Raw genomic sequence first — 27,284 nt, 5'->3', positions numbered from 1 at the left:
CTCTAATTGACTCAAATTATGTCAATTAGCCTGTCAGAAGCTTCTAAAGCCATGACATTTTCTGGAAGCTGTTTAAAGGCACAGTCTACTTAGTGTATGTTAACTTCTGACCCACTGGAATTGTGATACAGTGAATTATAAGTGAAATAATCTGTCTGTAAACAATTGTTGGAAAAATTACTTGTGTCATGCACAAAGTAGATTTCCTAACCAACTTGCCAAAACTATAGTTTGTTAACAAGAAATTTGTGGAGTGGTTGAAAACAAGTTTTAATGACTCCAACCTAAGTGTATGTAAACGTCCGACTTCAACAGTGTGTGTGTATATATATATATATATATATATATATATATATATATATATATATAAAATGTCACAGAGCCTTTCCATAAGTCCACTCAAGTTTCTTCAACTGTCTTTTGACTGTGATTAGAGCGATGTTGATGTTGTGCGGTGATGCCAGCAGATTCCAGATTGCCTTTGCTGATCGTACATCGTCTTCAACCATCAGTGAGTCGATGGCTTGAATAGTCTCGCTGGAAATGGAATACAATGTAAACATGTGCAGCATACAGTAAAGACCACCCGTCGATTTATTTAAGCATTATTTTTTAGCATTATTAGGCCTACTATACAGTGTTGTAGCCTACTGTGCCTGTTCATTTTCCAGGGCTTTCGTGTACGGCGTAACACAGGCAAATAGCACTGTCCGTGAACATAATCCCCATGTCTAACAGTATTTTACCAGCATGTTTAATTATTCAAGGCTCCTTTCTGTTCTCTGTGCTGGAGTTCTTGTTAAGAATACAAAAGATGTAAGGGATTTCCTCCTCTTCTTCCGAAGAGGAGAGGCGAAAAGGATCAGAGGACCAATATGCGGCGTGGTAAGTGTCCATGGTTCTTTTAATACGTAAATGTACACATGAACAACTGAATACAAAAACAAGAAACGTGAAAACCCCAAACAGTCCTATCTGGTGCAAACACAGAGACAGGAACAATCACCCACAAACACACAGTGAAACCCAGGCTACCTAAGTATGATTCTCAATCAGAGACAACTAATGACACCTGCCTCTGATTGAGAACCATACTAGGCCGAAACAAATCATAGAAAATCAAACATAGACTGCCCACCCAACTCACGCCCTGACCATACTAAATAAATACAAAACAAAGGAAATAAAGGTCAGAACGTGACAAAAGAAGCCATGCACCCTTGATGGTCTATCAGCAGGAAAATAGACGCTTACCGAGTCCAACAAATGGTTTCGTTTTTTTTCTGGATGGATCCATAATGATTTACTATGGGAATAAATATCACTGAATGACAGAAATATTGGATTAAAGTCCGTTAATGAAGGCAACAAACTGTTGCTTACTGGAACACCCAAATTCATCCAATTGTTATAATAGGATTTGAAGCAGTAGCATACCCGTGTGTGTTCAACTATTTCAGCACCGTTTCGCGCTGCTCTGAGAAAAGCATGGAAACTGGTCTTGATAAATCAATGAGATTTTTATTTTCACTGAATCTCCATTTGGGTATTTGTTAGCCTATAATTAGGGTGTTGAAATGTTAGGATGATTTTGCTCTTCACTCACAGCCACTTAGTAGCCTACTCCCGACCAGTCACGTTGTACAGCGCCATATTTTCCTGAGGATTTAGTTTTAAATTTTTCTTGGAATTAAAAAGGTTTTAAATTCTCTAGTACAGACAATTTTAAAAACAGTCAAATAATTCTCATAGATGCCCTCTTGGTGGTCAATCTAGCACTAACTAGCATTAATTGCAACAATAGTTTACACTTAAGTAACGTGCCATACGCAAGCTGTACTACCGTACGATGCAACTTTTAAATTAAGAACCACTGTACCACAGCCTCTGTCATTCACAAATAAAGTATGTGGACACCCCTTCAAATTCGTGGATTCGGCTATTTCAGCCACACCCGTTGCTGACAGTTGTATAAAATTGAGCACACAGCCATGTAATCCCCATAGACAAACATTGGCAGTAGAATGGCCCTTACTGAAGCACTCAGTGACTTTCAATGTGGCACCGTCATAGGATGCCACTTTTCCAACAAGTCAATTCATCAAATTTCTGCCCTGCTAGAGCTGCCCCGGTCAACTGTAAGTGTTCTTATTGTTAAGTGGAAATGTCTAGGAGCAACAACGGCTCAGCCGCGAAGTGGTAGGCCACACAAGCTCTCAGAACCGGAACGCCGAGTGCAGAAGCATGTAGGTTATAAAAATCATCTTGTCTTCGGTTGCAACACTCACTACTGAGTTCCAAACGGTCTCTGGAAGCAACGTCAGCACAATAACTGTTTGTTGGGAGCGTCATGAAATGGGTTTCCCTGGTCGAGCAGCCGCATGCATGTAAGCCTAAGATCACCATGCACAAATATTGCCATTGGACTCTGGAGCAGTGGAAATGCGGTCTCTGGAGTAATGAATCATGCTTCATCATTGGCAGTCCGACGGACGAATCTGGATTTGGTGGATGCCAGGAGAATGCTACTAGCCTGAATGCATAGTGACTAACTGTAAAGTTAGGTGGAGGAGGAATACTTTTCTGGGGCTGTCTTTCATGGTTCGATCTAGGCCCCTTAGTTCCAGTGAAGTTACGCTACAGTATACAATGGCATTCTAGACGATTCTGTGCGTCCAACTATGTGGCAACAGTTTGGGGAAAGCCCTTTCCTGTTTCAGCATGACGATGCCCCCGTGCACAAATCGAGGTCCAAACAGAAATGTTTGTCAAGATCGGTGTAGAAGAACTTGACTGACTTGCACAGAGCCCTGACCTCAACCCCATCAAACACCTTTGGGAGGAATTGGAACACCGTCTGCAAGCCAGGTCTAATCGCCCAATATCAGTGGCCGACATTGCTAATGCTCTTCAGGCTGAAGAGTTTACTCTACTTGAGTTTCTTACAATTTAAAAAAGGGCCAATGGACTCTTGATGTCTTGGTCTTGAGACCAAACAAGACCACATACATTTGGTTTTAACTTGTCATGGTCTCGACTCACTGGGTCTTGGACTGAATCTTGGGACCAAGATTGTTGCTCCTAGACGGTATAAGTCTTGGCTCGTGGATATTACCTTAGCCTTTAAAGGCAGCTCAATTTGAATAAGACAATGCATTAGCGATGGGCAACTCCAGTCCTCAAGGGCCTGATTGGTGTTTTGCACCAGCTCCAGCTAACACACATGACTCCAATAATCACCTAATCATGATCTTCAGATTAGAATGCAATTAGTTTAATCAGCTGTGTTTGCTAGGGATAGGGAAAAAGTGTGACACCACTCCGCCCCGAGGACTGGAGTTGCCCATCCCTGCTCTATGATCATTGGCTGATCAATCTCAACCTATAGGAATCTCCACCTAGTTGACTACTTTTAAATGCTGGATGCCATCAATGACCATGTCTTTTCTAAAAATGAGTTATATTCATCTAGAGTCCTCCATTTATCACTATGATTGATACTTGACACCAAAACACCTGTTATCTTGCCAAAATAAAGATAGATAACGTAATCATTTAAACATCTAACAACATAATTCAGTCAGTCAACAAGTTTCAGATTCATACAATCAACATTTTACATTTTACAGAGAACTATTATAGAGATACATTTTCTCTAAATTAAATGTAAATGTTTTGAAATCAGGCTAAAAACCGTGCTTTTAGTTATTTGTATTTTTATGTATGCAAATTCTATTTCTACAATTAATCTGTAATAGAAAGTTAATGAAAACGGTCACTACTGTGCATTGCTTTACCTTTATTGCACCTTTTCCACTATGTTTCCGTAGTAACTCATGTTGTGGGGTGTTAAGGAATTCAGGTAAGTATTTCAAATATGCAATACAAACAAAGTGTGTGAGTAGTGTAATGTATATGTGACATACAGTACGTTGGAAGACGTACTGTATGAAAGTTAGTTTGGTGGGGAAAAAAATAAGAAAAAATGGAACACCCAATTTGCACCACTTCTGTATAATGACCCATAATGGTGCAATACTTTTGACCAGGGCCCATAGGGTATAGAATGCACAAAAAAACTACATATGAGAATGACATCCTCCTTATTGATTCAGTGGAGTGTGTCTTATGGGCAGGCTTATTTCTGACCCTGGTATACAGTGTGCGATGCATGTAATTGCTTTATAATGTAAATTATAATGGATTTAATTGAAAGGGGAATTTTAAGTGCTCAAAGTGGTTTATTATTGAACAGCATAGGGACACTTGGGGTATTAAATATCCTTCCCTCTCACTTCAGAATGCAGAGGTAGCACTATACCTCCACTGGGACAGACAGACAGACAGACAGACAGATGGACAACATTACCTATGGGCTGTTTTAGTATGCACACCTAGCTCTACCTTTAGCTGTAACAGATGGACAGACGGACAACACCTGTTTAGGTATGCTCCTGCTGTAGCTCTGCACTATAACCTGTTTCGACAGACGGACAGGTGGAGGCTGTAATGCAAGCTGTACACTTAACATTTTCTAAAGCACATGGCCTGATAAAATATATCATTCATTGTGAGGGAACTATGACCATGAAGAAATGTTCGCTCCTAGGACAAAAGGGTAGGGTCTTTACAAAACAGCACGAGTTAAGAACATGTGCAGACCTCACAGGAGCCCTGGTTTTTGACGCAGTACCATGAACATTATAACATTGTTCTTATTCTTGTTAGAACCACTCCATTAGGAGGTACACAAGAGCCGGCCCTGGCTGCTAGTTGCTGCTGACGCCATCTCAACTAGCCATACTCTGAATCGTCTTACCCCGGGAGAAGAATACACCATATTCCACTCCAGAGAGCTTCAAGGCTATGCAAGGAGAAAGAACATGGGAGAAAGAGCGAGGGAAAGAAAGAGAGCGACAGATATGTTGACCTATGTGCATGTGCCCTGCAGGCATTCCCGGAGTACAACCGCCTAGACTTTTATAAATAGAACATTTTGATCTCTTTCTATAATGTATTATCTGTGTTGTTAGGTTATTTATTACTTCCAGTTTCCCATCAGACTGCGCAGGGATGGACATGTAGCCGACAGCGATGTGAGAGGGCATTGAGGTTTGGATGATTTCAGAGTCACGACTGTCTCCTCTGTGTGTGTGTGTGTGTGTGTGTGTGTGTGTGTGTGTGTGTGTGTGTGTGTGTGTGTGTGTGTGTGTGTGTGTGTGTGTGTGTGATGCTTATAGCTCCCACTCTTCTCATGTAGTGGTTTGATGAGCGATAGTCTCATTTTAGAGCTGGCAGGAGACACATAATCTGTCCTTACAAAGAGAACACAGCACATCCATTATACTGCTGCTCAAACACACTGGTACAACACAGCACACTGAAACAAATCAGAGAACTCCGCGTTGCGTTGTTCTTAAGAGCAGCTCTTAGCTGTGGTATATTGACCATATACTACACACCCTCTGGCCTTATTGCTTAAATAGAAGAGAGGTGAATATAATGGGATATAATTCAATTGAACGTCGTTGTCCATCTTCTAATAGAAATCCCTGTTTCGATAAGTAAGGTTGTGTCTTTTCTGTTTATTAAAGTCAGCGTAATGTACACACAGCTAAAATGATAGTCATTTTCCCTCAGCATTCTGCCACATTGTTACGACAACAGAGCATTTACCCCCTGCCACCAGTGCATTAGTTCATGATTGTTTCTTGGAAAATGTCTCTCTTCAATTGGAAGATGTGTGTGTGTTTGTGTAATGAATTGTTTCTTGGAATATGTTCTTTAATTGAAATATTGTATAGTGTACAGTGACGTCGTCAGCAATAACTGAATACAAGGAAACTAGTTTGTTCTATAGCCATATAAAACCATAGAAACCCTTGAGCTTACTCAGTAAACCTACATTCGAAAAGTATTCAGACCCCTTGACTTTTTCCACATTTTGTTATGTTACAGCCTTATTCTAAAATGTATTAAATTGTTTCCCCCCTCAACCATCTACACACAATACACCATAATGACAAAGCGAAAACAGGTTTTTAGACATTTTTGCAAATTTATACAAATAAAAAAACTGATATCACATTTACTTAAGTATTCAGACTCTTTACAGCATCGGGTCTTCTTGGTTATGATGCTACAAGCTTGGCACACCTGTATTTGGGGAGTTTCTCCTATTCTTCTCTGTAGATCCTCTCAATCTCTGTCAGGTTGGATGGGGAGCGTCACTGCACAGCTGTTTTCAGCTCTCTCTAGAGATGTTCGATCGATTTCAAGACCGGGCTCTGCCTGGGCCACTCACGTTGTTTTGGCTGGGTGCTAAGGGTCGTTGACCTGTAGGAAGGTGAACCTTTACCCCAGTCTGAGGTCCTGAGCGCTCTGGAGCAGGTTTTCATCAATGATCTGTCAAGGTGTGAGTGTAGCTGGTGCATAGGAAGTCAGGCGCAGGAGAGCAGAGATGAGTGGACAAGGCACTTTACTGAGGCAATAAATGAATAGAACACAACCGCGTCACAAAACAAATGCCCTCAGAACAAGTGAGGCAGCACTAAGTACAAAATAACAAAGTACAAAGTACAGGCTGTCAAAAAGCACAGGTGTAAAATATAACCCGGCGCAAACCAGCAGGAAGAGTGCCAACCTGACAATAAACAATTACACACACAGACATGGGGGAACAGAGGGTTAAATACACGACAAGTAATGAGGGAAATGTAATGAGAGGAACTGACTTCAGCGGATGTCGTGACAGGATCTCTCTGTACTTTTCTCCGTTCATCTTTCCCTCGATCCTGACTAGTCTCCCAGTCCCTGCCGCTGAAAAACATCCCCACAGCATAATGCTGCCATCACCATGCTTCACCGTAGGGATGGTGCCAGGATTCCTCCAGACTTGACATTTGACATTTGAGGACAAAGAGTTCAATCTTGGTTTCATCAGACCTTTAGGTGCCTTTTGGAAAACGCCATGTGGGCTGTCATGCTCCTTTTACTGAGGAGTGGCTTCTGTCTGGCCACTCTACCATAAAGGCCTGATTTGGTGGAGTGCTGCAGAGATGGTTGTCCTTCTGGAAGGTTCTCCCATCTCCACAGAGGAACTCTGGAGCTCTGTCAGAGTGACCATTGGGTTCTTGTTCACCTCCATGACCGAGGCCCTTCTCCCGCGATTGCTCAGTTTGGCTGGGCGTCCAGCTCTAGGAAAAGTCTTGGTGGTTCCAAACTTCTTCCATTTAAGAATGATGGAGGCCACTGTGTTCTTGGGGACCTTCAATGCTGCAGAAATGTTTTGGTACCCTCCCCCAGATCTGTGCCCCGACACAATCCTGTCTCAGAGCTCTACGGACAATTAATTTGACCTCCTAACTTGGTTTTTGCTCTGACATGCACTGTCAACTGTGGGACCTTTCCAAATCATGTCCGTTCAATTGAATTTAACCACAGCTGGACTCTGATCAATGGAAACAGGATGCACCTGAGCTCAATTTCGTGTCTCATAGCGAAGGGTTTGAATACTTAAGTAAATCAAATCAAATCAAATCAAATCAAATTTATTTATATAGCCCTTCGTACATCAGCTGATATCTCAAAGTGCTGTACAGAAACCCAGCCTAAAACCCCAAACAGCAAGCAATGCAGGTGGAGAAGCACATAAGCAAATAAGGTATTTCTGTTTAGAATTGTTTTTATTTATTTCGAAGACCTGTTTTCAATTTGTCATTATGAGGTATTGTGTGTAGATTGATGAGAATAAGGCTGTAACATAACAAAATGTGGAAAATGGAAAGGGGTCTGAATACTTTATGAATGCACTGTATATATAAAAGCGTGTGGACACCCCTTCAAAATAATGGATTTGGCTATTTCACCCACCCCCGTTTCTGACAGGTATAAAATCGAGCACTCCGCCATGCAATCTCTATAGACAAACATTGGCAGTAGAATGGCCTTACTGAAGATCTTGTGACTTTCAACATGGCATTGTCATAGGATGCCACCTTTCCAACAAGTCAGTTTGACAAATTTTTGCTCTTCTAGAGCTGCCCGGTCAATTATCGGTGCTCTTATTGTGAAGTGGAAACGTTTAGGAGCAACAACCGCTAAGCAGCTCATAGGTGCTGAAGCGTGTAGTGCGTAAAAATAGTCTGTCCTTGGTTGCAACACTCACTACTGAGTTCCAAACTGCCTCTGGAGCAACGTCAGCACATTAACTGTTTGTCGGGAGCTTAATGAAATGGGTTTCCATGGCCACACAAGCCTAATATCACCATGCGCATTGCCAAGCGTCAGCTGGAGTGATGTAAAGCTCGCCACCATTGGATTCTCTGGAGTGATGAATCACACTAGACCATCTAGCAGTCTGACAAACTAATCTGGGTTTGGCAGATGACAGGAGAACGCTACATGCCTGAATGCATAGGCCAACTGTAAAGTTCAGTGGAATAATGGTCTGAGAATGTTTTTCATGATTCGGTCTAGGCCCCTTCGTTCCAGTGAAGAGAAATCTTAACGCTACAGCATACAATGACATTGTAGACGATTCTGTGCTTCCAACTTTGTTGCAACAGTTTGCGGAAGGCCCTTTCCTGTTTCAGCATGACAATTCCCCCGTGCACAAAGCGAGGTCCATACAGAAATGGTTTATAGAAGAACTTGACTGGCCTGCACAGAGCCCTGACCTCAGCCCCATCGAACGCCTTTGGGATGAATTGGAACGCTGACTGCGATCCATTCCTAATAGCCCAACATCAGTGCCCGACCTCACTGATGCTCTAGTGGCTGAATGGAAGCAAGTCCCCGCATCGGTGTTCCAACAGATAGTGGAAAGCCTACCCAGAAAAGTAGGGGCCAACTCCATATTAATGCCCATGATATTGGAATGAGATGTTTGGTGAGCACATACTTTTGGCCACGTAGTGTAAAACCAGTTAATATTGTATGAAGGTCATCTGAAGAGAATAATATCTACATCCTACGTTTCACATCATGGGACCACGTTGGAAACAAGGGGATTTGCTTGACCGTGTTATCCCCTGGTTTGTACTCAGTGAATCCTTTTCCAATCAATCAACTCCTCTTTTTCTTAATTCGTCCATTCTCTGCAGAAGTTGTCCACATATGTCCTGCTTTTCCAACACAGTTTTAGTTCAGTGAGATGCATACTGTTTTACTATTTAACCTTTACCACGTAGCCTTTACATCTGGTCTTTCCAGGAAAACTAAGGGAACTGAAGGGTGGGGGCACTATTGGCTAAATATTGATCCACTTTACTGAGACAATTTATGTAGAATGGAATTTCCCATGAATTGATGTTGTATTATGCATTCGTAGCTCCGTGCTCAAACATACACAATTATGATATTCTCTTTTCATCCTCTACAGAGTCTTGGATCAACAGGCAGATACGAGACCAGGAAGAAGTAAGTGTCCTCTTGTTTCTTGTGTCTCGCTTTCTGGCAGCTGCACAATTGGGATTGCAGATAGAGGATTTGTCCCAAATGGCACCCTTTTCCCTACATAGTGCACTACTTCTGACCATATAGTCATGGTCAAAGGTAGTCCACTATAAAGGTAATGGGGTGCTATTTTGGACGCAGACTTTGCATGTCATTATCAGAGCAGTCTCTGGTAATTACAGTAGAGAGATTTGTAAAGAAAAATCAGGAGTTGATTATAGTTGTCTATTTTACCCCCGTTCTAAGCACTTTGTGCATCTGGAAAAGCAGTATATAAATCCAATCAGTTATTTTTGTAAATAGTCTGCAGCTCAACAAGTTTATTAACAAATCTCTTCATTCAAAGCATTAGCTTTCAGCTAATTTGTTTCTAGTTTATCCTCCGCTCACCTTTTCTCTATGTCCCCACTGCAGAGTGTACAATATTTTATAAGAATTAATAAATAGCTTAAGCCACGTTCTAGCAATAATGAACCTATTCTAAGACCTTTCGGGCTCACTGCTCTGAGCCAATAGGGGCTCTCTGATGGAGAGTGTGTAAGAGATATCTTGATTGGATAACATGATGCGACCAACCTGTTGTGGATAGTGAATTGCTCAGTATAATATTATTTTTAGTCTTTTGCATATTTTACTTAATTCCCAGTAACTATAATTGCTATTTTGTTCATTGCACTACATTGATTAGTATTACACTGCACATTTACAGCTTTGGCATTTGCTAGTTAATTAGCCAATCCAACAGCACTTACTGTATAGTTTAAGCTGGATAGCAGTGGCCTTGGCAGCTTAGTGGCCTTTACCTGGGTCATGTTGATGGAATATTATTATACTGTGTTGTGATGCCCAAGGGCTTCCATAGCCATGGAGATTCATGTGCGTATTATCAGTGTCCTTGGATCTGGGACCCATAGTTGGGGGGAGGGGGGCGTGTCTGTGTGCACTTGTGCAACCATACTGTCCTAATACTGCAACAATAATTGGGCAAAAGATCAGCATTGGGCAGAAGACAGTCAAACAATAGGTGACCAGACATTCAAATCACCTGATATTAGTACGTCTGAAATAGACAATACTTCAGTCATGACAGTCCAAAACAACCACCTACAAGCATGCACACACAAACACGCACGCACGCACAGGCACACACACAAACACACACACATGTTCATGTCAGAGGTGTGGAAACGTTTTTTAAAAATTAAATCTTTATTTAACCAGGAAAAGTCCATTGAGACCCAGTCTCTTTTTCAAGGGAGACCTGGCCAAGAAGGCAGCAACAATCAATACATTACATAACTGAAATATACAACAATACAATACAACCACATAAATGGGTTGTTCTGGCCTTTATACACATCTCACACGTGTACTGATGTGGAAAGGACACGCTCAACACACACGCTACACACACACACACTCCACACATGCTCTGAGAGGTGAGGAATGAATGCATCTCAACATACTGTAGCTGACTCCAGATTTCACAGAGATGGGTAGAGGAGAGAGAGAGAGAGAGTGACACATACACACACACACAGACACACACACACACACACACACACACACACACACACACACACACACACACACACACACACACACAACCCATCTGTGTGTTCTGCCAATACATGGTTGTCATGATGTTCTGGCGAGAATGTAGTCTACAGCACTTTCTAACCTCTAATGTTGATCTTAACCACCCTAACCTTAACCTTTAACCCCAGGTCAACAAGAAAAAGCTCAAGTACTCTAGGACGTCATGTACTCTAGCCTAGCGGTTAGAGCATTGAGCCAGTAAACAAAAAGGTTGCTGGTTCAAATACCCAACAAGGTGAAAAATCTGGCAATGTGCCCTTGAGCAAGGCACTTAACCCTAATATGCTCCAGGGGCAAGGGGCGCCATACTACCATGGCTGACCCCTGTAAAACAACACATTTCATTGCACCTTTTTATTGTGACAATAAAAAATAAAAAACATCTCAACTCAACACACACAACCCCATACCCTATTCTGCCTACACCAGGCTACCATAGGTTAAAGAAGTGCCTTTTGAATGGAATCACTATAGAAGTCCATTGAGCTTTCTCCTGTCTGCCACACATACCAATGGGCTCTAGTGATTGATGAATGAATGGAGGGGTTTGGGTCTGTCTGTAGTGTGTGTATGAAGGGGCTATAGTCTTGTGTAATGCATCTCTTCTATGTGTTCTCCTAAGCCTCTACTTAGACCCAGGGTGTGTGTTGGGTATGCTGTGTCCCCTTTCTTACCTCTACAAAGTCTCTATTCAAACCCCTCAATGGACCTCTGTAAGGCATTATCAGAGGAGTACAGGGTGTGTGTGTGTGTGTGCGCCCTTGTTCTTGTGGCACATGAGCGATCATGTACAAGACCCTCACTTGCTCAACTAAAAGCAGAATTGTGAAAGCCTCTAATTCCAGAGACAGTGTGAAATGGAGCAAACCCCTCCAGGATGGAACTAATCAACCTGATTGCCTATTTATTAGCTATATCCCCTGGCCTATCTCTTCTGAACGCTGCCACTCTTATACCATTGGGCTCGTCACCATGGCAACCAACAGCCAGAAACGGCACTTCTTAATAGTTCCACGGGTCCCACTGGCTCTCACTACAGATGATGTAGTCATTGTGTGTGTAGAACATCAGTCGATCACACGCACAATATGCAGTCATGCACATACACACACACACTTGCCTACTTTGCTCTCCCTTTGACTGCCAATGTTGCAGTAGCTGTTCGCTCTCTTTTGATTATCTGAGTTGAGATGATGTAACAGTACATTACCTTTTCTCTGTCGCTCTGTCTTTTACCTGCCAGTCCATTTTGTGTAGGCCAGAGTGTTTGCGAAGCTTGTAGAGTTTAGACTCTAGAGGAATGCTTAATCATGATGGGAGTTGAGAAAAGGAGCTGGAGAGAGGAGGGATATGTGTGTGTTTATGTGAAAGTGTGTGTGATTGAGTGTTGATCCGTGTGCTTGTTGACATGTCTGAAGCTGTGCGTTGCAGCCAGCCAGAAGGCTTTAGTGCGTCAGATCACTGGATTTACTGGGCTTTACTAAGCTAGGACACTGGATCAATCCTACCACCCACAAACAGACAGCCTGGCTACATACACAGTTTTGTTCTTCTATCCTCATGGGGACCTCAAATTGATTTCCATTCAAAATCCAATTTTCCCTAACCCTAAACTTAACTCGTTAACCTAAACCTAACCCCTTACCCTAACCATAATTCTAAATATAACCCTATCCCTAAACCCTAAACCCTAACCCCTTACCCTAACCATAATTCTAATTCTAATTCTAATTCTAACCCTATCCTTAAACACTAACTTCTTACCCTAACCATAATTCTAACCCTAAATCCTAAGCTTAAAATAGCCTTTGCTATCTTTACATATTGGCAATAGCAATAGAAGTTACTTTTAGATTTGTATAATCTTCATTTAAATTTAATATTGATTAACCAAATCACATTGATTTTGAGATATGAAGACTTTTTTTATAAATGATATGAAACTGTTCCACGAAAATGAGCCTATGAAAATCATAACTGCCACGCAGATCATGTAGAAATGGCACAATAACTTGGTACTCCAAATGGAAAAGGTTGCCAATCACTGGTGTAACCCATTACCGGCAACTTCAGGAGCGTAACGGAAGAATCTGCCGAAAGTCAGATCCAGGTTTTTTTCTTCTGGTATGGTTATTGATCTCTGACTCCCTATTTAGTAATTTGTGTGTCTTCATTTTTAATCCCAGTGCTTAAAGCATCAGACGACCCCGTAGCCAACATATAGGTGATTTTATTCAAAAATAGGGTCTGTCTGTACAGTATATAGAAAAATATCCTTTTTATGATTTCGATCAATCAATTGGCGAAAACAGATTTTGACATTTTTGCAAATGTATTAAAAATAAACAACAAAAACATTATTTACATAAGTATTCAGACCCTTTGCTATGAGACTCAAAATTGAGCTCAGGTGCTCCTGTTTCCATTGATCATCATTTAGATCTTTCCACAACTTGATTGGAGTCCACCTGTGGTCAATTTTAAATTGATTGGACATGATTTGGAAATGCACACACCTGTTTATATAAGGTCCCACAGTTGACAGTGCATGTCAGAGAAAAAACCAAGCCACGAGGTCGAATTAGTTGACCGCAGAGCTCTGAGACAGGATTATTTCGAGGCACAGATCTGGGGGAGGGTACCAAAACATTTCTGCAATGTTGAAGGTCCCCAAGATCACAGTGGCCTCCATCATTTTTAAATTTAAGAAGTTTGGAACCACCAAGAATCTTCTCAGAGCTGGCCGACCGGCCAAACTGAGCAATCGGGGGAGAAGGGCATTGGTCAGGGAGGTTACCAAGAACCCGATGGTCACTCTGGCAGAGCTCCAGAGTTCTTCTGTGGAGTTGAGAGAACCTTCCAGAAGGACAACCATCTCTGCAACACTCCACCATTCAGGTATTTATGGTAGAGTGGCCAGACAGAAGCCACTCCTCAGTAAAAGGAGCATGACAGCCCACTTGGACTTTGCCGAAAGACACATAAAGGACTCTGACCATGAGAAACAAGATTTTCTGGTCTGATGAAACCAAGATTGAACCCTTTGGCCTGAATGCCAAGCATCACGTCAGGAGGAAACCTGGCACCATCCCTATGGTGAAGCATGGTGGTAGCAGCATCATGCTGTGGTGATGTTTTTCAGCGGCAGGGACTAAGAGATGAGTCAGGATAGAGGGAAAGATGAACAGAGCAAAGTACAGAGAGATCCTTGATGAAAAGCTGCTACAGAGCGCTCAGGACCTCAGACTGTGGCAAAGGTCCCCTCCAACAGGACAACAACCCTTAGCATACAGCCACGACAACACAGGAGGGGCTTTACGACAAGTCTCTGAATGTCCTTGAGTGGCCCAGCCAGAGCCCGAACATCTCTGGGGAGACCTGAAAACAGCCGTGCAGCGACGATCCCCATACAACCGGACAAGCTTGAGAGTATCTACAGAGAAGATTAAGAGAAATCCCCAAATACAGGTGTGCCAAGCTTATAGCGTCATACCCAAGAAGACTCTAGGCTGTAATCACTCCCAAAGGTGCTTCAACAAATTTAGTAAAGGGTCTGAATACTTATGTAAATGTTTTCTTTAATTCTTTTTTTCAATTTGCCAAAATTTCTAAATAAATGTTTTTGCTTCGTCATTATGGGGAATTGTGTGTAGATTGAGGAAGGAAAAAACGATTTAATCAATTTTAGAGTAAGACTGTAACATACCAAGATGGAAAAAGTCAAGGAGTCTGAAAACCTTCCGTGTGCACTGATTGTTAGTCATAGATACCTTTAAAAAGAAAAGCAGGGATAAAAAACAGTCAGTATTTGTCTCATCTAGCCCGACACATCTCTTTTGTATATAGTCGATCAGGCTGTTAATTGTGGCCTGTGCAATATTGTCCCACTCCTCTTCAATGGCTGTGCGAAATTACTCAATACTGGCGCAAACTGGAACACACTATCGTACATGTTGATCCAGAGCATCCCAATCTTGCTCAATGGGTGAAATGTCTGGTGAGTATGCAGACCATGGAAGAACTGGGACATTTTCAGCTTTCAGGAATTGTGGAATGATCCTTTACGCCTTGGAAAGGGAAAGGGGGTTGGAAAGGGGGTTGGGCCTTTTTGCAGCATGCTTGTAAGGTTTTGATTGTCCGAAATGGTCCCAACAACTCTTCTACTGTTGTCCTTCATAGTTGTCCGGTATCCAGGGATTTGTCATTTAGTCCTGAACAGAACTACTAAGTTGATTTTCCTTCCATTTGCTCTTGAAGATACTTCTTTGAAGATAGGCTCGCCAGCCGTATCGATAGTTCCCCAGTGGGGTGATGAGAGTGGCGTAATACGATGGTTTGAGCAGAGTAACAGGATGGTCCTACTTAAATCAGCTTTAGAATATACTTTACTTAGGACAGCTAATCAGCCGTACCAGTGATTGTGCGGGAGGTGAGTTTATCGTCTCCAGCTCGTGTTGAGATTCAAAGTTCAAACCATTTTAAACGCGCAGCTGCAGCTTCGCGCTTTTCTGGTCTGATGTGTTAATACGTAACCCATCATTCATATATGTTGCTATAAAGGGGAGGTTCCAGCAGGCTGGCACGCTCTCTGAGCTCACTCCGGGGTGGTGATTACTCACTGTGCAATGTTATGGAAATTATCTCTTATAAAGTCTCAAATCACATCCGTCTCTTAACAAAAACACTTTCATCATTTTCATATTCCATGCACAACCCATAGTATGGAAACTTTATCCATTTAGTGGGCATACTTTCAAAGTTACAGTATTTCCTTTATAACATTTTTAACGACATCACAAAATATCAAACAAAATGACATTAGTGACTATTCTCTGACCAAAGCACATTCCTTTGATGAATTTGGAGATCACAGGCCTGGATCTTCTCTCTTGATTTACAACAGGACATGAGTTGTTGATCCCCTCTATGAGTGAGTTGGGGTCTGATTTGAAGTTATTCATTGCAAACCTGATCTGACCTATTTGGATTCTCGTGGTCAGTCATGACACTGCCCGTACCATAACCCCACCGCCACCATGGGGAACTATGTTCACAACGTTGACATCAGCAAACCTCTCGCCCACTCAACACCATACACATGGTCTGTGGTTGTGTGGCCCGTTTGACATACTGCCAAATTCTCTAAAATGACGTCGGGGGTGGCTTATGGTACAGAGATTAACATTCAATTATCTGGCAACAGCTCTGGTGGACATTCCGGCAGTCAGCATGCCAATTGCATGCTCCCTCCAAACTTGAGACATCTGTGTCATTGTGTTGTGTGCCTAAACTGCACATTTTGGAGTGACCTTGTCACGTCTGCTCCTGCTTCACGCACTCCTATCATCCATCACGCACACCTGCCTTCCTCGTCACGCACATCAGCGATATTGGACTCACCTGGACTCACTCATCACCTGTTATTACCTCCCTTATATTTGTCAGTTCCCCACCACTGTTCCCCGCTTCTGCATTAATTGTTTTTTGGTTTGTGTTACCTGTTTGCTGAAGCTGTTCCTGTCTCGTTCCATGTCCGTTATATATTAAATGTTTTACTCCCCGTACCTGCTTCGTCTCTCCAGCGTCAATTCCTTGTGACAGAAAGCAGAAGCCCACACATGAAGCATCGGGAGATACCTGCGTTACGGTAGATATTGTGGCATCCCTGCTTCCACGCCCTAGCTGGCTAGAGAGGTTTCCTTGCCCCGGTTGGCTCGGATGGCGCCCATCCCACGTTGGGCCACAGCCGGATCGTCAGATCTTGTTCGCCCAGCCCGGTCCAGGAGTCATTTTGTTCGTTTTTTTGTTTTGTTGGTGACGTCGGGGTGGATTCCACCGCCGATGGAACCGGGGGTGCCTAAGCCAGCCCGTCAGGCTTTCATGCCCTGGCTGGCTCGAGAGGTTCCTCGCCTCTGTTGGCTGGGCAGCTTCCCATCCCACGTCACACTCCACCGGATCTTCGGGCTCCCTCTCTGCAGCGGGGTCGACAGGCGTCTTGCCTCAGCTGGATTGTCGGGCTTCCATGCCTTAGCCGGCTCGTGAGGTTCCACGCCCCAACCGGCTTGCCCAGCGCCCATGTCTCGCCCAGTTCGCCCAGGTGGGCCACCGGGTGGCACCCCACTGGGTGGCACGTCTGCTCCCGCTCTTCCGCCCCTGGCGCTTAAGGGTGCCAGGCTGCCCTGCATCATGCAGTCCTATCATCCATTACGCACACCTGCCTACCCTCGTCATGCGCATCAGCGATATTGGACTCACCTGGACTCACTCATCACCTGTTATTACCTCCCCTATATTTGTCAGATCCCAAGCTCTGTTCCCCTCTTTTGCATCAATTGTTTTTTTGTTTGTGTTACCTGTTCGCTGTTCCTGTCTCGTTTCATGTCCGTTATATATTAAATGTTTTACTCCCCGTACCTGCTTCGTCTCTCCAGCGTCAATTCCATGTGACAGACCTTTTATTGTCCCCAGTTGCACCTGTGTGATGAGCATATTGTTTAATCTGCTTCTTGATATGCCACACCTGTCAGGTGGATGGATTATCTTGGCAAGGGAGAAATTATAATTTACTGGGGAGTAAACAAATCTGTGCAACAAACTTTAGAGAAATAAGCTTTTTGTGCAGATGGAACATTTCTGGGATCTTTTATTTAAGCTCATGAAACATGGGACCAACACTTTACATGTTGCGTCTGGATGCATAATTAAAGTGTTGATCCATATCTGATCTATATATGTTACATTATAACCTCTTTCTGAAATTACCTAAAGCCACTCTGAGATTCTGAAGTGATCGCCGAAATTTGTGATTGCCGAAATTCCCTACCCTGTCTCTCTTTTTCTCACAAGCATTCAACATGTTTGTTCTCTCGCTCTCTTTTATATCGCTCCCTCTGATGATTCATTGCCAGACCTGCAGTCATGGCGACCAGGTGGTTTTAGTTTGTTAATTTGAACATTTACTGTCACTGACTCTAAGCTACTCTTCTGTAGGGTTAGAGCGAAAATCTACAGGACGGTAGGGCTCCAGAAACCGGGTTGGAGAGCCCTGACCTAGATGAACGCTGCTTTTTAAAGTGGTAACCTAATTGAAAATGACACGTAAATGTATTTTGGCGTTCTCATGGTTTTTAAAACGTAGCTATGCATTTAAGCTAAACAAACACCTTTCCCTAGCTTATAAAGTGTGTGTGTGTGTGTTCTGTGTGTTTGTGTTTTATTTGCACGTCTCCTGATAATCAATGGTAGTCATTCCATCCACCATCCATCCACCCACACACATACAGACAAAGCGTACTTCAGGGAACATCAGGGTCGTGATCAAGCATTCACACTGTGGGATTCCAATATGCAATCATACATATCCTCACCTTATCAAACACACACACAGACAGAGGGAGGGGTCTCAACTTACTATTGAGAGTAAAAATAGTAGAATACATCAGGTGCAATTTCAAAATGTGGTTGTGCATCAGCAGATTTTCTCTTATGTCACTCAAGTAGCCATTTTAGCTAAGACTTTTTAGATTGGTAGGTCGTCTAGCCAGTTGTCTTAACTTGTAGAATACCAACTGGGCTCGCAGGGCCCGTGCCCAGGTGCCCTACCTCCAGGAGGTCCTCATTGATGCTGTTAGTCATTCTCACTCAGATATCATATTAACAGTCATTACAAAATTTGTAGAATCTCAATATCAAATTGTGATAAGTAGTAATCGAGAGCCATACATCCTCCGAAACCCAACCCTGCCAAGCCGCACTGCTTGCTTAACCCAGAAGCCAACCTCACCAATCAGAGGAAACAGCTGCACCTGGTGACCGTGTCAGCATGCACTGTGCCCAGCCCACCTCAGGAGTCGCTAGAGCACAACAGGACAAGGACATCCCGGGAGGACAAACCCTCTCCTAACCCAGTATGACGCTAGGGTAATTGTGCACCGCCTCATGGGTCTCACTGCGACACAGCCCGGGATCGAACCCGGGTCTGTAGTAACGCCTCAAGCACTGCTATGCAGTGCTTTAGACCAATGCGCCACTCGGGAGGCTGATATCAAATCATTTCTGTGTAACAATTAAGTACCTAACATTAGGAGCACCTGCTCTTTCCATGACAGACTGACCAGGTGAATCCCTTGTTGATGTCACTTGTTAAATCCACTTCAATCAGTGGAGATGAAGGGGAGGAGACAGGTTAATGAAGGATTTTTAACCCTTGATACAGTTGACACATGGATTGTGTGTGTCTCATTTAGAGGGTGAATGGGCAAGACAAAATATTTAAGTGCCTTTGAACAGGGTATGGTAGTAGGTGCCAGGCGCACGGTTTGTCTCACGAAATGCAACACTGCTGGGTTTTTCACTCTCAACAGTTTCCCGTGTGTATCAAGAGTGGTCCACCACCCAAAGTACATCCGGCCAACTTGACACAACTGTGGGAAGCATCAGTATCAACATGGGCCAGCATCCCAGCTGAACGCATTTGACACCTTGTAGAGTCCATGTCCTGGTGAATTGAGGCTGTTCTGAGGGCAAAAGGGGGTGCAACTCCATATTAGTAAGGTGTTCCTAATGTTTTGTGCACTCAGTGTATATAAAACTCAGGAAAATCACATTCCTGACTGCACTAGGCCTTTAAAACTGCAACATTTTTCTACACCCCATGGCAAAATGTGTAGAATTGCAGGAAATATACATTTTTCTTTCTAACATCAAGAGGGAGCAGCTTCGTAGGGAATTCCTATCAAATTACTTTTTTCCCCTGAATGCTTAAACACTAAAAGTGATTCTTGAAGCACTATCTCTGAAACCATTAACACTTGTAGCCAATGCATTTACCAAGTGTGCCAAACTGAATGCACATTCTCTGCTTTACACTCAGTTTGCAATTTAATAACACACTTTTAGCAAAACTGTTAATATTGGTCTCTACATTGCTACACTATTTCGCCTTTTGTTGTTTGAGGAGTTAGAACATTTGAAGAAAAAAAAACATTTTCCCCCTTTATTTGTATTGATTTTTCTATTTTATTTTTTATTTCACCTTTATTTAACCAGGTAGGCTAGTTGAGAACACCTTTATTTAACCAGGTAGGCTAGTTGAGAACACCTTTATTTAACCAGGTAGGCTAGTTGAGAACACCTTTATTTAACCAGGTAGGCTAGTTGAGAACACCTTTATTTAACCAGGTAGGCTAGTTGAGAACACCTTTATTTAACCAGGTAGGCTAGTTGAGAACACCTTTATTTAACCAGGTAGGCTAGTTGAGAACACCTTTATTTAACCAGGTAGGCTAGTTGAGAACACCTTTATTTAACCAGGTAGGCTAGTTGAGAACACCTTTATTTAACCAGGTAGGCTAGTTGAGAACACCTTTATTTAACCAGGTAGGCTAGTTGAGAACACCTTTATTTAACCAGGTAGGCTAGTTGAGAACACCTTTATTTAACCAGGTAGGCTAGTTGAGAACACCTTTATTTAACCAGGTAGGCTAGTTGAGAACACCTTTATTTAACCAGGTAGGCTAGTTGAGAACACCTAAACTGCATCCAGTTTGCTGAGTAGAGTATTTGAAGCTATTTTGTAGATGACATCGCCGAAGTCGAGAATCGGTAGGATAGTCAGTTTTACTAGGGTAAGTTTGGCGGCGTGAGTGAAGGAGGCTTTGTTTGCGGATTAGAAAGCCGACTCTAGATTTGATTTTCGATTGGAGATGTTTGATATGAGTCTGGAAGGAGAGTTTGCAGTCTAGCCAGACACCTAGGTACTTATAGACGTCCACATATTCTAGGTCGGAACCATCCAGGGTGGTGATGCTAGTTGGGCATGCGGGTGCAGGCAGCGACCGGTTGAAAAGCATGCATTTGGTTTTACTAGCGTTTAAGAGCAGTTGGAGGCCACGGAAGGAGTGTTGTATGGCATTGAAGCTTGTTTGGAGGTTAGATAGCACAGTGTCCAAAGACGGGCCGAAAGTATATAGAATGGTGTCGTCTGCGTAGAGGTGGATCAGGGAATCGCCCGCAGCAAGAGCAACATCATTGATATACACAGAGAAAAGAGTCGGCCCGAGAATTGAACCCTGTGGCACCCCCATAGAGACTGCCAGAGGACCGGACAGCATGCCCTCCGATTTGACACACTGAACTCTGTCTGCAAAGTAATTGGTGAACCAGGCAAGGCAGTCATCCGAAAAACCGAGGCTACCGAGTCTGCCGATAAGAATATGGTGATTGACAGAGTCGAAAGCCTTGGCCAGGTCGATGAAGACGGCTGCACAGTACTGTCTTTTATCGATGGCGGTTATGATATCGTTTAGTACCTTGAGCGTGGCTGAGGTGCACCTGTGACCGGCTCGGAAACCAGATTGCACAGTGGAGAAGGTACGGTAGGATTCGAGATGGTCAGTGATCTATTTGTTGACTTGGCTTTTGAAGACCTTAGATAGGTAGGGCAGGATGGATATAGGTCTGTAACAGTTTGGGACCAGGGTGTCTCCCCCTTTGAAGAGGGGGATGACTGCGGCAGCTTTCCAATCCTTGGGGATCTCAGACGATATGCTGAGATCCCAGCTGATTTGTACGGGTCCAGGTTTTGCAGCTCTTTCAGAACATCTGCTATCTGGATTTGGGTAAAGGAGAAGCTGGGGAGCCTTGAGCGAGTAGCTGCGGGGGGGGGGGGGGCAGAGCTGTTGGCCGAGGTTGGAGTAGCCAGGAGGAAGGCATGGCCAGCCGTTGAAAAATGCTTGTTGAAGTGTTCGATTATCATGGATTTATCGGTGGTGACCGTGTTACCTAACCGCAGCTTGGAGGAGGTGCTCTTGTTCTCCATGGACTTTACAGTGTCCCAGAACTTTTTGGAGGTAGAGCTACAGGATGCAAATTTCTGCTTGAAAAAGCTGGCCTTTGCTTTCCTGACTGACTGCGTGTATTGGTTCCTGACTTCCCTGAACAGTTCGATGCTATTGCAGTCCGCCACAGGATGTTTTTGTGCTGGTCGAGGGCAGTCAGGTCTGGAGTGAACCAAGGGCTATATCTGTTCTTAGTTCTGCATTTTTTGAACGGAGCATGCTTATCTAAGATGGTGAGGAAGTTACTATTAAAGAATGACCAGGCATCCTCAACTGACGGGATGAGGTCAATATCTTTCCAGGATACCCGGGCCAGGTCGAATAGAAAGGCCTGCTCGCAGAAGTGTTTTAGGGAGTGTTTGACAGTGATGAGGGGTGGTCGTTTTTTAAATATTGTTTTTATTTCACCTTTATTTAACCAGGTAGGCTAGTTGAGAACAAGTTCGCTTGACTGCGGACCCGTAGCGGATACAGGCAATGAGGCAGTGATCGCTGAGATCCTGGTTGAAGACAGCGGAGGTGTATTTGGAGGGCCAGTTGGTCAGGATAACGTCTATGAGGGTGCCCTTGTTAACAGATTTAGGGTTGTACCTGGTGGGTTCCTTGAAGATTTGTGTGAGATTGAGGGCATCTAGCTTAGATTGTAGGACTGCCGGGGTGTTAAACATATCCCAGTTTAGGTCACCTAACAGAACAAACTCTGAAGCTAGATGGGGGGCGATCAATTCACAAATGGTGTCCAGGGCACAGCTGAGAGCTGAGGGGGGTTGGTAGCAGGCGGCAACAGTGAGAGACTTATTTCTGGAGAGAGTAATTTTTTTAATTATTAGTTCGAACTGTTTGGGTATGGACCTAGAAAGTATGACATTACTTTGCAGGCTAGCTCTGCAGTAGACTGCAACTCCTCCCCCTTTGGCAGTTCTATCTTGACGGAAAATGTTATAGTTGGGTATGGAAATCTCAGAATTTTTGGTGGCTTTCCTAAGCCAGGATTCAGACACGGCAAGGACATCAGGGTTGGCAGAGTGTGCTAAAGCAGTGAGTAAAACAAACTTAGGGAGGAGGCTTCTGATGTTGACATGCATGAAACCAAGGCTTTTTCGATCACAGAAGTCAACAAATGAGGGTGCCTGGGGACATGCAGGGCCTGGGTTTACCTCCACTTCACCCGCGGAACAGAGGAGGAGTAGTATGCGGGTGCGGCTAAAGGCTATCAAAACTTGTCGCCTAGAGCGTTGGGGACAAAGAATAAAAGGAGCAGATTTCTGGGCATGGTAGAATATATTCAGGGCATAATGCGCAGACAGGGGTATGGTGGGGTGCGGGTACAGCGGAGGTAAGCCCAGGCACTGGGTGATGATAAGAGAGGTTGTATCTCTGGACATGCTGGTTGTAATGGGTGAGGTCACCGCATGTGTGGGAGGTGGGACAAAGGAGGTATCAGAGGTATGAAGAGTGGAACTAGGGCCTCCATTGTAAACTAAAACAATGATAACTAACCTGAACAACAGTATACAAGGCATATTGACATTTGAGAGACATACAGTGAGGCATAAAGTAATCGCAGGTGTTGATTGGGAGAGCTAGCTAAAATAACAGGTGAGACAACAACAGCTAATCAGCTAACACAACAACAGGAGGTAGAATGGCGATGACTAGGCAGAGATAGTGTGTTATGTTTGGAATACACATCCATACTTTACACATTTGGATACCTGTGCGTTTGTGTGTTTACTACATGTATGACAAAACGTTATTGCAAACTGCTATGCCCTGCACACAGAAAAAGCAAAAGCCACAAGTGTTTTTCATGTATACTATCAGTGTGTAGTTGGTGCTTCGTGTGCTTGTTCAAATTATGGTTTGTGTGTACTGTATTGACGGAAAAAAATTTTTTTTTAAGAATTTGAAGAGTTTTGCAAGAATTGTTTGCTTTTGCAAGAGATGTATAATGTTTTGCTGGTTTGGTGTAAGGTTTGTGGTTAGTGTGTAGAGCTTTGCAAAAATAGCCTACAGTTTCAAAGATCGTGCCGAAGCAATTAGAAAAAACTGTAAATTAAACTGAACAGAACAGTCTCAACAGCCAATTATTGCAGGATATTCCCTGCCTGGAAATGTAAGGATATAGACAAAAGAGTTGGCTGAAAAAAGGGAGCGTGAGAGACAAAAAAATATAGAAATAATCAATAAAGAAATAAGAGTGTGATTAAAAAAAAATGTATACATTTATTCCTAAATTCCTCTTTCTTCAAGGGCTGTATTTTCACCCACAGTGGCCAATCCACTATTCATTCTGATCTTAACTCCAACCCCCCCATGTCCACAGACAAACCCATCTTTCCCAGTACAATACCTTTTGCAATAGATCCCTCTATTTTACTGTGATGTGTTACGGGGGTCTTGAACCTGCCTATTTGTAACTTTTGTACCGATATTGCCCTAAAAATTATTATTAAAAAGTATTATTTTTCCCATTGAATGGTCATGGTTTTTCAGATCCCATTTGAAGGTCCTTCTGAACCCTCATATTAGGACATAATAACCATGCAGGTCCTTCTGAACCCTCATATTAGGACATAATAACCATGCAGGTCCTTCTGAACCCTCATATTAGGACATAATAACCATGCAGGTCCTTCTGAACCCTCATATTAGGACATAAAAACCATTCCTGAACCTGACTCCAAAAGCAACCCACCAATAGACAGTACCAGAAGAGATGTCCTATTGATTCTGTTTCCGCGTAGTAGAGTCTGCACAAGGCTGACCGTTCAAAGTCCCATATATTAGGCATTCGTTTTGTAGCAAATATTTTATATAATATTTAAAATTTAAACAAACTGGGTGATGTGTCAGTTGTATTTTTATATATCAATTCATAGACCCCATGCCAAAGTATTGGAACATTACAGATCTGTTGCCAATTGACAATTGACCAATTTTATGTGGCATTGCTGTCAAACCTTTTGACTTTAATTGAAACATTATCTTTTTGTTTATAGAGTTGAAGTCAGAAGTTTACATACACTCAGGTTGGAGTCATTAAAACACATTTTTCAACCACTCCACACATTTCTTGTTAGCAGACTATAGTATTGGCAAGTCGGTTAGGACATCTACTTTGTGCATAACACAAGTCATTTTTCCAACAATTGTTTACAGACAGATTATTTAACCTATAATTCACTGTATCATAATTCCAGTGGGTCAGAAGTTTACATACACTATGTTGACTGGGCCTTCAAACAGCTTGGAAAATTCCAGAAAATGATGTCATAGCTTTAGAAGCTTCTGATAGGCTAATTGACATCATTTGAGTCAATTGGAGGTGTACCTGTGGATGTATTTCAAGGCCTACCTTCAAACTCAGTTTCTCTTTGCTTGACATCATAGGGAAATCAAAAGAAATCAGCCAAACAATTGTAGACCTCCACAAGTCTGGTTCATCCTTGGGAGCAATTTCCAAACGCCAGCAGGTACCACGTTCATCTGTACAAACAATAGTACGCAAGTATTAACACCATGGGACCACGCAGCTGTCATACCGCTCAGGAAGGAGACGCGTTCTGTCTCCTAGAGATGAACGTACTTTGGGGTGAAAAGTGCAAATCGATCCAGAAACACAAAAAAGGACCTTGTGAAGATGCTGGAGGATACAGGTACAAAAGTATCTATATCCACAGTAAAACGAGTCCTATATCGACATAACCTGAATGGCCGCTCAGCAAGGAAGAGGCCACTGCTCCAAAACCGCCATAAAAAAGCCTGACTACGGTTTGCAACTGGACATGGGGACAAAGATCATACTTTTTAGAAAAATGTCCTCTGGTCTGATGAAACAAAAATAGAACTGTTTGGCCATAATGGGGTTGCTTTGCTGCAGGTAGGACTGATGCACTTCACAAAATATATGGCATCATGAGGTAGGAAAATTATGTGGATATATGGAAGCAACATCTCTAGACATCAGTCAGGAAGTTAAAGCTTGGTCGCAAATGGGTCTTCCAAATGGACATTGACCCCAAGCATACTTCCAAACTTCTGACCCACTGGGAATGTGATGCAAGAAATAAAAGCTGATAAATCATTCTCTCTACTATTATTCTGACATTGCACATACTTAAAATGAAGTGGTGATCCTAACTGACCTAAGACAGGGAATTGTTACTAGGATTAAATGTCAGGAATTGTGAAAAACTGAGTTTAAATGTATTTGGCTAAGGTGTATGTAAACTTCCGACTTCAACTGTATATACTAATCATTTATGCCATTTGTGGTTTTGAATGGGTGGCAGACAGACTAATTGTTCTAGCTACCAAGGTATTTATCAGGGATCAAATTGTAGCCTATTCCCTATATAGTGCACTACTTTTGACCAGATCTGGTATAGGGCAGTGTTTCCCAACTTCAGTCCTTTGGTACCCCCATCAGCAAACATTTTTTGGGTAGCCCCAGACAAAATCACTTGATTAAACTAAATGAGGGCTTGATGATTATTTGACAAGTTGAATCAAGTGTGCTTGTCCAGGGCTACAGTAAAAATGTGTACGGTTGGGGGTACTCGTGGACTAGAGTTGTATAACACTGATATAGGGTATAGGGTGCCATTTGGGACGCATATGAGTCAAGCTACTTTTAGGAGGAACTTGATGCACCCCAAAAATTCAAATGATAAAAAAAATTGTATTCCTCCCAACAGGGACACAAAGGATTCCATAAATGCATATTAATCATTATCAAACCGACAGAAAATACATTTTCTTATATTAATCATTATCTAACAGATAGAGGAGACTTTAGCTTGACTTAAGCTCTGAATGTTATTTAAAGAGAGAAGCCTTATTCTCTTAAGTATTAGTAATCTAATATGAAGATTAGGCCTTTAGTCATTCATGATCTGTGATGTTCTGGAGTGATGTGTGAAAGGCATTATACTGTGTCCCAAATGGCACTGTATTCCCTATACAGGGCACCACTTTTGACCAAGGCCCATAGTGCACTATAAAGGGAATAGGGTGCCATTTTGGATGCTATCATTATGTGTGAGGATAAGTGCCTCGTGATGTGTTGCCTCAATTGAGTTAAACTCATGATGGGCTAAAGGCTTTCTTCTGGTCACGATCTGTGTGAGGTCAGGCCGGTCTTGCGTGCTAACAGGTCAGAGCAACTCTCTCTCTCGGTGTGTGTATGTGTGTGTGTGTGTGTGTGTGTGTGTGTGTGTGTGTGTGTGGGGTGGGTGGGTGGGTGTGTTCTCATGAAAATGGGATGTTGAGGTGTGTGTGCATGTCAATGCAGGACTGTGCGTATTAGAGTGAAATTGGCAGAGGTGTGAGGCTAGTGTATGAGTGTGTGTCTGCCTAGTGCCTACGTGTGTGTGTGTGTGTCTACCT

The 27,284-nt window shown here is 42.9% G+C and overlaps 1 protein-coding gene across 1 annotated transcript in view; it reads left to right on the top strand.

Moving 5' to 3' along the window:
• Positions 1-27,284, top strand: part of ankfn1a (ankyrin repeat and fibronectin type III domain containing 1a) — a 221,125-nt gene that overhangs the window by 71,610 nt on the left and 122,231 nt on the right. The window contains exon 6 of the mRNA XM_031835416.1: positions 9,383-9,420. Coding sequence (XP_031691276.1) covers positions 9,383-9,420 — 38 coding nt within the window. The remainder of the gene's footprint in view (positions 1-9,382; positions 9,421-27,284) is intronic.

Source organism: Oncorhynchus kisutch, linkage group LG11 (assembly GCF_002021735.2).
Source record: "Oncorhynchus kisutch isolate 150728-3 linkage group LG11, Okis_V2, whole genome shotgun sequence".
Classification (NCBI taxonomy): Eukaryota; Metazoa; Chordata; class Actinopteri; order Salmoniformes; family Salmonidae; genus Oncorhynchus; species Oncorhynchus kisutch.
The sequence above is the reverse complement of the archived record's forward strand: the minus strand, read 5'-3'. Positions and strand labels throughout refer to the sequence as shown.